This window comes from Schistocerca nitens, chromosome 11, assembly GCF_023898315.1.
Source record: "Schistocerca nitens isolate TAMUIC-IGC-003100 chromosome 11, iqSchNite1.1, whole genome shotgun sequence".
Taxonomy (NCBI): domain Eukaryota; kingdom Metazoa; phylum Arthropoda; class Insecta; order Orthoptera; family Acrididae; genus Schistocerca; species Schistocerca nitens.
The window spans coordinates 66604397-66619978 of NC_064624.1; the positions used below are offsets into that span (position 1 = coordinate 66604397).

A 15582-nucleotide genomic window follows, 5' to 3' on the forward strand; every position below is an offset into this window, starting at 1 on the left:
GCTTATTTTAGTTTTTTGATATCTCTCATTCTAGTGCTTGTTGGAATGTCACTAGAACAATTATATGTTCTCCACTATGTTGGGCACACAGAATTTTGTTACCATTTAAGGGGCTCCGGAAAGGCTCAAAATCATGAAAAGTTCAATTTTTCTTTTTTGCGTTTTCTGAATTTGCAGACTATTACCTTTTAATAGATATATAATTTATTCAATTCCGAAGACTACAACTATTTTTAAATTTTTTTAAAAATGTGTTCTACATGGGCGTGACCCACTGTGGCGCTGTTAAACTGCTGTCAAATGGTGTTATTATTAACGTCCGTGTTCATCAGGTACATTTTAGTGATGTGAGATAAAGTATGTGTTGTGGATAACCTGTGATGGTTTAATATATATCGCTGGTGTGATTGTCGATTGTTTCATGTTTATTTACTCTGTCGTTATCTCGAAAATATTCGTAATTAATTCTGTTTCTTGAGTCTCTGTTTTGTTGAAGTATAATAATGAGTAAAAGTAAAGTTATTAGAAATCCTCTGAAGGCTTTTAAGAAAAGGAGAAATGTTGGAAAGCCAAAGGTATTTAGAAATATGGGAATGAAGATAGGTTCTAACGTGGTACGAGCGATGCTTGCTTTAGACAAGGAACGCCTTCGGGCTGCAGACAGGGCTGTAAAGAGTCTAGAAATACAAGCAAGAGTAAACAGGAGGAGGAACAAGAGGAAGCTGGAGGAGGAGTTTGCAGAGGATGAAGATAATCCATCCTATGGACCTGGAATGCACTAAAAAGTTAATCCAATCTTTGTTACATGTTTTCTAAGGATCTTCCAAACATATTTGTTTCAATCTTTCAGTAAATGTTACACAGTACCTTCTGCATAATTTAACACAGCCTTTTTCCAAAAAACTGTATATTTTTGAATATATAAATAAAAAATTGCAAAAAAATGTTGTGAATTTTCATTACAATTGAAAAAAAAATCATCTTTAATAACTGAACTAAAATTTTGTAAAATCCCTGTGTTAAGTTGTAGCCCATATTCCAATAAATAATCTGTAAAAAGTTCAACTTCCTACCTCAAATACTTTGTGAGGAAAGATGTAATTTATAAGCGTTATTTTAACATTGCAAGTATAGGGCGTTCCGGAGCCCCTTAATTTTGAAATAACGAAATATAATGTAGTGAATTTTATTTCCTTACTGACATATGGTACTGTTATGTTAGCATCTGAGCGAGTTTCTGCTGGTTGTACTGCCTGGCGAGTTGAAGAGGGGTCTTCCCACCTCCGTCCCTGACCTCTCTGTCGGCCCCTGCCTCGAGCAGTGCAGCTGCCGACTCTTCGTGGCCGAAGACCGCCGCAAAGTGCAGAGGCGTCCTCTCCAACTCGTTCCTGGCGTTGGGGTCGGCTTCCCACTGCAGCAGTAGCTGCACCAGAGCCGTGTGGCCGTACAGTGCAGCCACATGCAGGGGAGTGCTCTGCCCGCCGTCTCTGGCGTCAGCCTCGGCCCCGCCCTCCAACAAACACCTCGCCACCTGCAGGTGTCCCTTGTCTGCTGCCCAATGTAGGGCAGTCTGCCCGGACGCGTCCCTCATCCTGACGTCCGCCCCCGCCGCCATCAGCAGGTGCAGCTGCTCCAGAGCCCCCTGCTGAGCCGCCTGGATCAGCCTCCTGTCGCCCTCTTCTTCAGAAACGCTCCTGCACAAAACGCTGAGGTCCTTGAACTCTACAATAAACACTGTCACAAAACCATGGGAAATATCACAGAAACAAAACTGTCAGCAGGTATGAATAAACATCTGTCCTGTGTCAAACAAGAAATCTCTTTTCTGTGATACAGAAAAACAGATTATCAGGTACAGACGCTCAGCACTACCACCTCATCAAAGTCTTCATCCACTTTCCGTGCAAAACTCCTGAATTCCATCTGATACATAATTCAGTTGTCAAATTTTTGTCAAACACTAAGCCCCTTCAGCCTCATAATTCTATTGTCATTCATCATACGCTTCACTAACACAGACAGTTAGTACAGCCAACAGTAGCTCTCTGTGTGTAGCAGTCCCTTCGGACACTTAAAAAGCAAATACACGAAATTAATCACATATCAGGCAATTTCCTTAGATGGAAGCAAATAAATACCAGACCACTTACTCGTATATTTTGTGTCATGCGGACACCAAGAAGAGAAAATGTTTGCAGTACACGAAATAAGTTGGTCAACATATTTTAGATACAACAAAGACACCAAATCAGCTCTCCCTGTGGCCACCCCTTCACACAAACATATAAACATGTCTTCACTGAAAGATACCCATCAACATCTGCACATAATCTCACACCCAAACACCAAGCCTACACTACTGAATTGCTGCACACTCACTCACTGTTTAACGAGATTATTCTTATGGCTGGCCGGAATGGCCGAGCGGTTCTAGGCGCTACAGTCTTGAACCGCGCGACCGCTTCGGTCGCAGGTTCGAATCCTGCCTCGGGCATGGATGTGTGATGTCCTTAGGTTAGTTAGGTTTAAGTAGTTCTACGTTCTGGGGCACTGATCACCTCAGAAGTTAAGTCCCATAGTGCTCAGAGCCATTTGAAACATTTTTTATTCTTATGGCTCCCATGTCTCCGAATGCAGCAACAAAATCTATAGGCCTTAAGAAGAAATTAATACCTCATCAACTTATGTACATCAGCGTTACTCATATTTCTGTAAGCCAACTTAGCTACTTGAACATATTGTGTTCCTTACGCTATTGATGTTAAGTACTGAGAAACGGCACTTTGTCACTGGCATTTGATAACCTCAATCCAATGAACCCAACAGGTAGTAACTACATTCTAATACCATAACTTGTGTGTTACATGTGGTAAAGAGTGAAGTGCAGCAAATTATTTGTAGACCAAAGTCAATCGATAGTAAAATTCTTTTAATATCATGCCAACGAAGATGTTACAGATCATGAACCCCATATACACTAACCACACACACACACACACTGTCTACAAATATTATGCGCACATGCAGATGCTGATTTCGCTGTTCCAACTGAAATAGTCTTTACAAGCAAACAAAAGGACTGACTCATGCAGGTCGTATGTTCAAAATATGTCTTTGTTTTCTGACAGATGTATGAAATGTTTTTTGATGTTTCATATCGAATAGTCAGGCAGACAATTTAGAATTGTCAGTGAGTGCACAGTGACCAACTGCCTGGAAGTGGTTTCGATCCCCATGGGGTTTTCTAGCCCAGGTTCTGCTGGAACTGGAGCACCTTTTCCCAGCGTGGAGTGTGCATTGGTTTATAGGGACCTGTAGTCTTACAGGAAATACTAACAGCGGTAGGACTTCGTTATAAAACACACATAACACTGGCAGAGGTCAAATTCGCATGTGTTAATCGTGCAGGTGTGGATCAAACACTCAACTGTGGAGCTGGCCACTCTGGTATGGAGCAACCAAGGTGGCTCTCACACAGATGTCCGTATCTGTGTCTACCACCAGTGTTGTACTGGTAATCAGCTGGCTGCTAGTATGAATCAGTGACACTATAAGACTTTTAGCCTACTGCATCTATCATTATTATTCTGCAGTTCCTTCGACCAGCTGTTTAATTATCAGCTGGATGTCTCATCGCTTCCAATACAAGAAACCGCTGCTCCAGTCCAACAGATGTTCAGAGCAGCTGAGTTACTTTACTGTATGCTGGGACATTTGTAAGGGGTCTTTGGTACCTCTGTAATTGGTTGTGAATATAAGGTGAACTATATGCTCTAAACTGTTGTTAAAGCAGTCACATATGTTCCCGCAGTGGGAGGAGATTGTTTTGTGTGTGGTTTCTGGGACGGGCAGAGATGGCAACTTATTGGGATGTCTCATTTATGATGAGCATTATTTGAGAAGATGTACCTCATATAAAGAATACTGCAAGTGCAATGAATTAAATACAGTTAAAAGAAATGACCGAGTAAAGAACAATTAAATTATTTAAAATAGACTGAAATAGCAATCAGTGCTAAGCGTTCGGATATACTTAACTTGCAGCATAGTGAACCAGAGAAGACAAATGGAAACTGATTATAGACCAGCACCATAATTACGTTTCCCTCATTAGAGTGAGCACTTACCTTAAACTTTTTTTTTATTTTTCGCTGTGACAGATAATTACAAGCAGCATAATGGCGACCAGACGAATTCAGTTGAAGAGTGTGCCTCTATTTGATGTGGAGGTAAGTTGCTCTGGTGATAAAAAAATTTTCCCCTTATATATAAATCCATACAGCATTCCTTGTACTTAATGTACCGTGCAAAGGTGGTTCAGTGGTTCGCACATTGGATTCACATATTGGAGAAAGATGCATCAAATCTCTGCCTGGTCCTCCAGATTTAGGGGCTTTCTATGAATTTTCCTAGATTAGTCTCAACAAATACTGGGATGGTTCCTTTGAAAGGGTCATGGCTGATTTCCTTCTCCCTCCTTTCAAAATCCGAGCTTGTGTTCCAACAACCACACTGTGAACAATATGTTCCACTCAAATCTTCCTTCCTTCTACGAAAGACCATTACAGGCAATGCAGATGTGGACTTATTAGCTTCCTATACAATTTCTCCATGACTGTGAACATGTTATTAAATTCATTCTATCAGATGACTTGATTTGTGTGATCAGCATGGCATTTTTTTATATTAGTATTTACTAATGCCTGATGTCAACTTAATGCAGTGGAACATAATCAAGTTTATGATATATCTAACCTATATTGATCCAGAGGTTTTCGCTAGGGGACTCCATTGCAATTAAGAGACATCTGTAAATAGGACTGTGGTTGTTCTGCAATATTTTCTTATCCTCCGCGATGTTCAGGGGCACTGCTTGAGCTCCACTGACTGTGGTTCACAGCAGTACTTTTGTTAGCTGTGGCGTAGCGGTACAAAGGCAGTTCTGAAGACGTGTGCCACGCCACACTGACAAACATAGCACTGCCTGTGTTTGTTAGCAAATGTGGTGGGCAGTGGAAGGAATGTTGCTACATTATTTTACTGATGGCATTTGTGTCCATGAAGTTTACATTTGGAGATTATCGAAAATTCCCATCTAAGGGTCCTTTATCAGTGCAAACATTCTCTTATGTTTACACTCTGCATCAACAGAAACCATTTATCCTGGTCAAATTAAACTAGTTCATGTTCAGCCTATTTACGTTTCTATCTATGCCCATTTATGAGAGTTTGGAATCTTTTTATACTCCACTACTTGGATATATGTTGTTAAAATTTTCTCGATTTGCTATAAATCTTCCTTCTTTTTGGTCAGCAAACTGATTTGGTTCGTTTACACATCCCTGATTTACCATCTTCATATTGGAAACCCGAAGTCCTGGTAATGTTTCGAGACTGGTTCCCTTTTTTGTTGCGTCTAACGTTTCAGACAGTAGCCATCCCTATTCAATCTGGCTATGTACTGCTAATGGTGTCATAAACTGTCCATTAACATTGATTCAGGAGGGCTCATCTATTACAATGTTGTACCTCATGTTCATCGCCTTTTTACTTTTCACTCGATCATACACATTGTCAAAACCCGAACGGTAACGACTTTTAAAACGTGTTTGTGTATCTTCAGCAAATCTAACACGGTTGTAGTGCCTTGGCAACCACCTACAATGTTTAAAAGAATTAGTGTCAATGTGTTATGTAATGAGCGTGCTAAAATTTGAACTTCATATTGAATAATGTTGTCAAGCCACAGTCTTATTTCTTTGAGAGGAATACCCCTTACCCTGCAGTAAAGTGTCTGTGAAATATTGGTTTGGCTGATAACTTCGTTATATGTGCGTATGAGGATTCAAAAATTTTTAGGAGCGTTCAGATATTGGAAAAGGTATTCCATCAAGGTTTGATGCTTTAATCCTGAAGATGAGTTGATCACCTCTCATATTTCTCGTCTGGTGAAAGTCATTACCTACTGCAGTAGTTCTGCTCTATCTCTCTCTGGATTCACGTGCAGGGTATTTAAATGTGTAAAAATATTTTGCACTTGCTTCCCACATCCGGCATTCTGTTGCATTTCATCTACCTCTTCTTCTGGTGGCTTCTTTGCCCTTCTCCTTTACTGTGTAACGTGTAATACTGAAGTTTCGTTTCTCGCTGTGTTTATTTCCGTGTGTATTTGCCTTGGTTGTAAAAATTAGTCATGTTGTATTGATTATTATGGTGTTTGCCTCGTCCTCAAATGGTTCAAATGGCTCTGAGGACTATGGGACTTAGCATCTGAGGTCATCAGTCCCCTAGAACTTAGAACCACTTAAACCTGACTAACCTAAGGACACCACACACATCCATGCCCGAGGCAGGATTCGAACCTGTGACCGCAGCGGTCACGCGGTTCCAGACTGAAGCGGCACGAACCGCTCGGCCACACCGGCAGGCGTTTCGTCCTCAAAAAATCACATTGTGTGTTATCTACCTTTGGGTACTGGCCATGGAGCCATATGGAATAATCGTAATCATTTGTCGTTTTCATTTGCATCACTGTACACTCGTTTGTGCACTGTATTAGGACTCATCTGATGTTCAGGTTTGCGTAATATAGGGACCAATGTATCCAGTTTTAGAAATGTGGGTGTCACAGAAGTTGTGTACATTTGTGCGAGCGTCGTTTAATAAGTAATGCCCCGCACTTTTTTAAAAAAACATTTAACCTACGTAGCCGACGTGTCACGTTTGTTCCGTGCGCCGATGAAGTTTCGAACTGTTCTGGCAGATGGCAGAGCCGTAGTACAGCGTCAAAATGGCGTTTACATGCGACTCACGTTACAAGCAGTGTGCTGTTATTGAACTGTTGTGTGCAGAAAAAGAAACATCCATAAACATTTGTGTGCAGTGTACGGCGATGCTGCAGTTGATAGGAATACAGTTGGACGATGGGTAAAGAAAGTTACAGCCTCAGGAAATGTAGAAACAGAGCTCCATGATAAGCCATGCATGGGACTTCATATCACAGCCACTGTTGCAGACATGCTGAATCATGCGGATGCCATTATTCGTGCCGACCGGCGCATCACAACTCGACAATTGGCTCTACTGTTGTCGGTCAGCATTGGAAGTGCGTCTACAACAAAAGAGACTCTCAGATATTCAAAGATGTGTTCACAATGGGTTTCATGAATGCTCACAGCAGACGACAATATTCAAATAAAGGCGATTTCAACTGAATTGTTGGAGCGTTTTTAGACCGAGAGAGATGCCTTTCTGTTACAGATCGTTACATTGGACAAACTGGGTGCACCATTTTGCACCAGAAACCCAAAGCCAGTCCATGGAGTGGCATCATCCTCATGCACCACAACAGAAGAAACTCTACGCCCACTGCTGGAAAAGTAGTGGTGGCAGTCCTCTGGGATTGTGATTGCGTCATTCTCGTGGATGTGATGTCAAGAGAGTCAACCACCAATTGAGAGGCATACGTGAATAAACTCAAGAACCGTTTCAGATGTGTTCCATTGGTTCCATTGGACAAGAATCCAGGAGAGGTCTTGCTCCAACACGGTAATGTACGCGCCCACACAAGTCTGAGAAGCTAGGAACACATCGCCAAATTGGGTTGGACATCACTGCCTCATCCACCCATCTCTTTGGGACGCTTATAGATTCTACAAGGGCAACACACTTTGAAGATGACGGGAGTGTCAGTTATGCAGTGAAAACATGGCTACGCCTACAGGACAAGAGCTTTTACCAGCAGGGAATACATTCTCTTCCACAACATTGGCGTATGTCCATAGAACCTGATGAAGACTACACTGAAAAATAGGACATGGACAAGACATGTTGTGCATATTGTCAGCAAATTCAGACTCTTAAAAATAAATATGTTCCGAGGAAAAAAATGTGGGGCAGTACTTATTGAACGACCCTCGTACAAAAGCATGTCTGAAACAGCACTTGTGAAGTACAGTTATCTAAGAGGCTGCTGGCCACATTACTGAGTCCGTTACAACATTCTGTATAGTTTCACATGTGGCTGAGCATACACACACACACACACACACACACACACACACACACACCACTAGCCAAAAAGTTACGATCACCTGCTTAATGGCGTGTTCGTCCAAATTTGGAATGTAACTGATTCAAGTAGTTTGTAGCTCCCTGCAGGTATATGTCTATGAGCAGATCACACAGTTCCCATAAATCAAGGGCTCGTGACTTCTCTGGATACAGTGTTGGCCCCTGACAGTACCCCAGATGTGTTGCATTGAGTTCACGTTGGGCGAGTTTGGTGGCCAAGGCATCAATGTGAGTTCACTGTCGTAATCCTCATAACGCTGCAACACAATTATGGCCAGTTAACATGCTGAAGGTGCCATTGTTTGTCACGGATGATGTAGAGTGTGACGTGATACAAGTGCTGCAATAATGTTCAAGTAGGTCACAGCTGTCATGGTGAGGCAGACTACTCCCACAGATCCCATAGAAACTTCTCTTTATGTCTCTTATGGCACAGCACTCCCTCAGCCGAGCTTCATCCGTGACATGGAGCATACAGGGATCCTACAGTAGTTGCACACAACAAAAACTACTCAAAATTACTAACAAAGATTATTAAAACATCAAGTAACATGCTCATAATGTCGGAGATCTGTCCTTCTGACATCAGACATCAGTCTGCATGGAATGTAGTGAAACAAGAGACAGGACAACCAATCATAGAACACAATGACATCACTATTGAACTAGATGGAATGATGAGTCATGGGTAGCAAAGTGTATAACAATCATTTCTTAAATACAGTGCAAAGCGTAGGGATAAACAGTTCAAGAAAAAAAAATCAGAGCTGTATCTTGAAAAAGTAGCACACTTGAAATTCAGTCATACGAATTTATCACAAACTTCTCCTTCTGAAATTAAAAAAATTGTCAATTCACTCAAAAACAAAAGCTCTTCTGGTTATGATGGTGTTACCAATAGCGTACTAATGATCTGTTCCTATTTAACAAGCCCTGTATTCTCTGAAATATGTAATACGTCGCAAACTTAACGAATTTTTCCAGAGGTACTGAAATATACCGGAGTTAAACTCCCCTTTAACAAAGGTGATAAGAGAGATGTCAATAACAAGCGATCTGTTTTACTGCTGACATCATTTTCCAAAATTGTTTTGGAGGGTGATGTATTCTAGAGCAGCATCTTACTTTAGAACGATATTATCCTCAGTGAATCGCAATTTGCATTTGAGAAGAAATGCCCTACTGAGAATGCCATTTACACATTCGCTCACCATATTTTACAAACATTAAATAATAAAATAGTGTCGGTTGGTTTTTCTGCGATCTTTGTAAGGCATTTGACTTGGTAAATCACTGTATTTTCGTAGATATCTTGAAGTTTTATGGAATTTGTGATGTAGCCAAAGAGTGAACAATGTCATACCATATCAAAAGAATGCAGAAAATTTTAGATAGTAATTCAACTAATATAGTCTGGGGACGTAATTCTGACTGGGGAGAAGCCCTATGGGATTCTCGAAGGCTATTGTTTCTTAAATATGTAAACGATCTTCCATGTAATATACAACAAATAGAATTAGTTCTTTTCGCAGATGGCACTACTGTTGTGATCAATCCAGGCAATCAAACAGAAATAAACGAAATGGTAACGAAGTTCTTAAAAGTATCATATACTGGTTTTCTGCTAATGGTCTCACCCTCAATTTTAAAAAGACAACATATTCAGTTCTGTGCATCTAGGGGTACTATACCAATGATAAGTGTAAAACATTGTGGGGAAATAATAGATATGGTGGAAACTTCAATATTCTTAGGTTTCCATATTGACAAGAATTGAAATTGGAAAAAGCACATTTTCGAACTTCTAAAACGACTTAGTTCAGCCACATTTGTACTTAGAATCACTGCAAATCTGTGGGAGAAAAAATCAGTAAATTGGTGTACTTAGGATATTTTCATTCAGTAATGTCATATTGAGTAATGTTTTGGGTAACTCATCTTTAAGAAAGGAAGTCTTCTTTGCACAAAACGTGAAATAAGAATAATATATGGTGCTCACCCACGATCATTTTTTAGACATCTAGGAACAATGATGTACATAATTACAAAATCAGAAGGAAAAATCACATTACTTACCTCAGACGAAGGTTGTCTTTAGCACGAAAAAAGATGTGCAATGCTGCAACAAAAATTTTTGATCTTCACCCGGTGATATAAAATGTCTGATAGACAGTAAACAAAAATCTGAAAACAAACTGTAAAAGTTTCTCCTTGACATCTCCTTCTATTCCATAGAAGAATTTTTATTACCGTAATGTGGAAAAGGTGGCAGGTAACACTTACTGACTCACAGCATCTTTTTTTTCTTTTTGAAGAAAGAGGATGAGGAAAGCTTAGAAATGCTCAGAATGTAGCCATACGAACAAATTAACTTGCGATGTGAATGTAAAGAGACTCGTCACATATCATTACGATCTATCGTGCAAAATTATCCATGGAACGTGTAAATAACTCACTAACTAATACGAACGAACTAAGTAACTGTTTCGACCAGACGTTTGCTTAGATGACGGCATGTGTGAACACGATCATCGGCAAGAAATTTGGTTCATCCAACCAGGCAGCACATCTACACTGACCTACAGTCCAGCCCCTATGATCCAGCGCCTGTTACAGCAGTAATTGGTGCTACGACTGGGCCGACATGTGAAGGCGTTGGTGTCTGCTGCAAAGAGCCCCGTGGTCAGCAATTTGCACTAGCCAGTTTGCTCCATAGGACTTGTGCCTGTCCCAGATCATCCCCTACCCTGCTTCTCACAGCAGACAATCCTCCAACCTCCAAATTCTGCACTGAGGCACAGACATCCTACATCTTCTCGCAGACTAGTCGTTTCACTGTCGTTCAATAACTTTCCACAGATGCTCACGGTAGAAACATGCAAACAGGAAACCAGCTTCATTGTTTTTGAGATTCTAGTTCCCATACTACTGCCCATAACCATCTGCCCTTTATCTAAGTCGTTGATATCAGTGGGGTTCCCCATTTGTGGTCTTCATCACTGCTAGAATAATTCCCCATTCGTCTTCGGTTATATACTTTATTTACTGCTCCACATGCCCCAAATGTCACCAGGTGGCATTCAGTGTCACAGTGGGCAGTGACCATGCTTTGTCCCTTCATATATATATATATATATATACACACTCCTGGAAATGGAAAAAAGAACACATTGACACCGGTGTGTCAGACCCACCATACTTGCTCCGGACACTGCGAGAGGGCTGTACAAGCAATGATCACACGCACGGCACAGCGGACACACCAGGAACCGCGGTGTTGGCCGTCGAATGGCGCTAGCTGCGCAGCATTTGTGCACCGCCGCCGTCGGTGTCAGCCAGTTTGCCGTGGCATACGGAGCTCCATCGCAGTTTTTAACACTGGTAGCATGCCGCGACAGTGTGGACGTGAACCGTATGTGCAGTTGACGGACTTTGAGCGAGGGCGTATAGTGGGCATGCGGGAGGCCGGGTGGACGTACCGCCGAATTGCTCAACACGTGGGGCGTGAGGTCTCCACAGTACATCGATGTTGTCGCCAGTGGTCGGCGGAAGGTGCACGTGCCCGTCGACCTGGGACCGGACCGCAGCGACGCACGGATGCACGCCAAGACCGTAGGATCGTACGCAGTGCCGTAGGGGACCGCACCGCCACTTCCCAGCAAATTAGGGACACTGTTGCTCCTGGGGTATCGGCGAGGACCATTCGCAACCGTCTCCATGAAGCTGGGCTACGGTCCCGCACACCGTTAGGCCGTCTTCCGCTCACGCCCCAACATCGTGCAGCCCGCCTCCAGTGGTGTCGCGACAGGCGTGAATGGAGGGACGAATGGAGACGTGTCGTCTTCAGCGATGAGAGTCGCTTCTGCCTTGGTGCCAATGATGGTCGTATGCGTGTTTGGCGCCGTGCAGGTGAGCCCCACAATCAGGACTGCATACGACCGAGGCACACAGGGCCAACACCCGGCATCATGGTGTGGGGAGCGATCTCCTACACTGGCCGTACACCACTGGTGATCGTCGAGGGGACACTGAATAGTGCACGGTACATCCAAACCGTCATCGAACCCATCGTTCTACCATTCCTAGACCGGCAAGGGAACTTGCTGTTCCAACAGGACAATGCACATCCGCATGTATCCCGTGCCACCCAACGTGCTCTAGAAGGTGTAAGTCAACTACCCTGGCCAGCAAGATCTCCGGATCTGTCCCCCATTGAGCATGTTTGGGACTGGATGAAGTGTCGTCTCACGCGGTCTGCACGTCCAGCACGAACGCTGGTCCAACTGAGGCGCCAGGTGGAAATGGCATGGCAAGCCGTTCCACAGGACTACATCCAGCATCTCTACGATCGTCTCCATGGGAGAATAGCAGCCTGCATTGCTGCGAAAGGTGGATATACACTGTACTAGTGCCGACATTGTGCATGCTCTGTTGCCTGTGTCTATGTGCCTGTGGTTCTGTCAGTGTGATCATGTGATGTATCTGACCCCAGGAATGTGTCAATAAAGTTTCCCCTTCCTGGGACAATGAATTCACGGTGTTCTTATTTCAATTTCCAGGAGTGTATATATATATATATATATATATATATATATATATATATATATATATATATATGAGAGAGAAATAGGGACATCCATCAGCGAAAGGGAAGCAACATGTAAGAACGGTGAAGCTGGTCACCTGTTCGTTTGCTACCATCTTGAGCACCTACAGAAGGTAATTGAAAGACACTGAAACCTTTAATAACTTAATTTGCAGCCATGCCACTATGACTTTCAAATCTTTTAAAACTGTTGATATCTTACAGTTAATCCTGTCTTGAAATAAATCTGCAGTGTCATCCACATCACCAATATTACGTATGTGCCGTAACAGAGCGTTTAGTTTACTTTATTGATTTGTATGGCTTGTAAGCAATTCTGCTGAACAGTCTTTCTGAACAGTCTTTACTTATGCCTGCACACAGTTAATATTTTAAGTATTTTATGGTCTTCCACGGCCCATGATATATTACATAACGTCCTTTGTTCGTCTTCATAACCATTCACTGGCCATCAAAGAGCGAAGTCTCCAGTTTTTGCCATACCATATCTTGTTAAAAACATGTCTACATACACCTTTCTCTAGACGTTCTTCTGTGCAGCCTCATTTTCTTATTAACTTTCTCAACCAATTCATTGTTTCACTTTGCAAGTGTTGTCCTAGTTCACTTTATTTTGTGCTCCAATTCTTACTGCCTCCTCCAATTGCTTTTCTCGGTTTAGACAACCTGTTGCGATTACATCTTGCATGTTTTATTTACTATTTACGTATTTTTTGTCCACAGTTCTTCCATTCCCAAGTCATATCTCTCCCGTCTTTCCATTTTGTTGCCTGATTTTTCTTGCATTCTATTCTCTACGGAGCTTTTATTTATTTTGATATCAGTATGTGATACATAACTTAGTCTTATCGTGATGATACTACGTACATACTGTAAACGTTATTGATCATGTGTTTGTGCATGCATGTTACTATGTTGTCCTATATTAAGAGGTTTCTGTTTTTTTTATAAAGTGATCCTCACTATGTTGTGCCTCTGCTCTGTTCCCCATACCTTCTTCTCACTGTTTGTTAGCATATATCTCTTGTGTCAAATGACTCATCAAAATTTTATTCGCAAAATATGACAAAGTTCTTCTGGGCTTGAGTTCCTGTTACAGTTTCGGCAAAAGTGCCCTCTGTCTTCTGTGACTGCTTATTCTGCATCAGGCCTTCAAATGCACAGTGGAACTGTACGTAATTGCAAATAGATTGCTGACCATGCTAATTAATAAAATCACCAAGTTCTTGAAACGCTATATAGGAGGAATATAGTCTTGTAAGTCAATTCATACTTTTCTCACTCTGTTGTCGAAATACTCGTTTTCCTGCCACGTTTCCGATTGAATAGTGGAGAGATTTCCATATTATAGAATAACTTGGGGCGTTCTGCTTTGATTAATCAGTGACTTTAAAATAAACTGCAGCGCTAATGATGCTGTAAACCCATCAATTCGCTGTCACGTAGAGATTTTTTTTATTAATGCAGTTTTCAACATTCACTAACATCCATCACTTATTAATCCAGTTTTCAACATTCACTAACATCCATCACTGTCTATCTTCCTGGGGGCCTTTGTCCCGTGTCACGCGGGGTCGGCCGTTTTCCTATTGATACGGCAGTGTTAGTTGCAGAGGGTGGCCAGTTGCCATTCCTGCCGCCACCCCTAACCCCCACAGGATGGAATTAGTGTACCCCAGCTGTCTGCGTCTCGTGTAAGCAATGGAATTGTGCGAAAGTTTTTCAAATGTCTGCGAGTCGTGCAACCGATGAGGAACGTGGGGACCAGCCTGGTTTTCACCTAGCGGGATTGGGAAACCACCTAAAAACCACATCCGGGCTGGCTGGCATACCAACCCTCGTCGTTAATCTGCCAGACGGTTTCGATCCGGAGCCTGCGCGCCTACCCGAATCCAGGAAGCAGTGTGTTTTCAGTCTCAGCTATCCTGGCGAGTTAACTAACATCCATCCCTGATTTCCAAAATCAAAAGTGAGTTTCAGGCTGGAGTTATGCAAAAAGTGCACAGTGATGAACGAGAAACAGCACGCATAGGAGCTGAAATTCTGTCACATGCATGAGGTTCTTTGCATATAACAAGGCGCAGTGGTCCGCATGTTTCCACTCAACTGTGCTCATAACAGAACAGACTGGATTTCTTGCCTATCACATGCAGGTGGCTTAACCATTAGGCCACCCTAGCATACCAGCAGATCTCACATAAACTTTCACTGTGGCTAATGACACCCATGATTTCCAAACATTATCACTAGAGGTTCTCATACACATTCTTCGTAGTAACATAAGCCACGATCCTCCACAGACTCAATTCTCCCAGCGTTGCTATTCCCTGATAAACCTGTGGGATAAACTCCGCTACTAGCGTTTGGAAATCAAAGGTGGAAACATCAGTGAAGTGGAAGACTGGGCCATAAATGGAGGCATGCTTGGGCAGACTAACAGACGACTGATGCGATAAGCAAATATCCAGGTTCAAATCCCGATGTGGCCAAATTTCCAATAGTCAACACATATTCAGGTGACCAAAGAAATAATTTAAAGTAAATTACAATTATAGTTAATCACACACTCGAAACAAGTGATATCATACTCTTGTGAAGAATATCCATTTTTTTGGCCATTCTACCTCTATTTCTGCTTACTCTTCCTTTATTTCTTTCATAGAACCTCCATACAGTGATATTCACACTTATTCATTCCAATAACACCTACGATTTTCTGAATGATAATACACAACAACAATGCTTTCACACCTATTTCCTCCAGAACTAATTTGTATGATACATAATCATCACTGAAAGAAGAGACTGCATAAAAATCACCATATAAAGAATATTTGGGAAAGGGTATATTTCCCGTATAGTGTAAGTTCGTTTCGATGATCCTGTACTAAATATATTTCACA

General features: G+C 42.0%; 1 protein-coding gene across 1 annotated transcript in view; it reads right to left on the reverse strand.

The window, feature by feature from the left end:
* Positions 1–1142: 1142 nt before the first annotated feature.
* Positions 1143–15582, reverse strand: part of LOC126213476 (ankyrin repeat domain-containing protein 6-like) — a 57268-nt gene continuing 42828 nt past the window's right edge. The window contains exon 4 of the mRNA XM_049941249.1: positions 1143–1694. Within this exon, the coding sequence (XP_049797206.1) occupies positions 1214–1694 (481 nt within the window). The 3' untranslated portion in view covers positions 1143–1213. The remainder of the gene's footprint in view (positions 1695–15582) is intronic.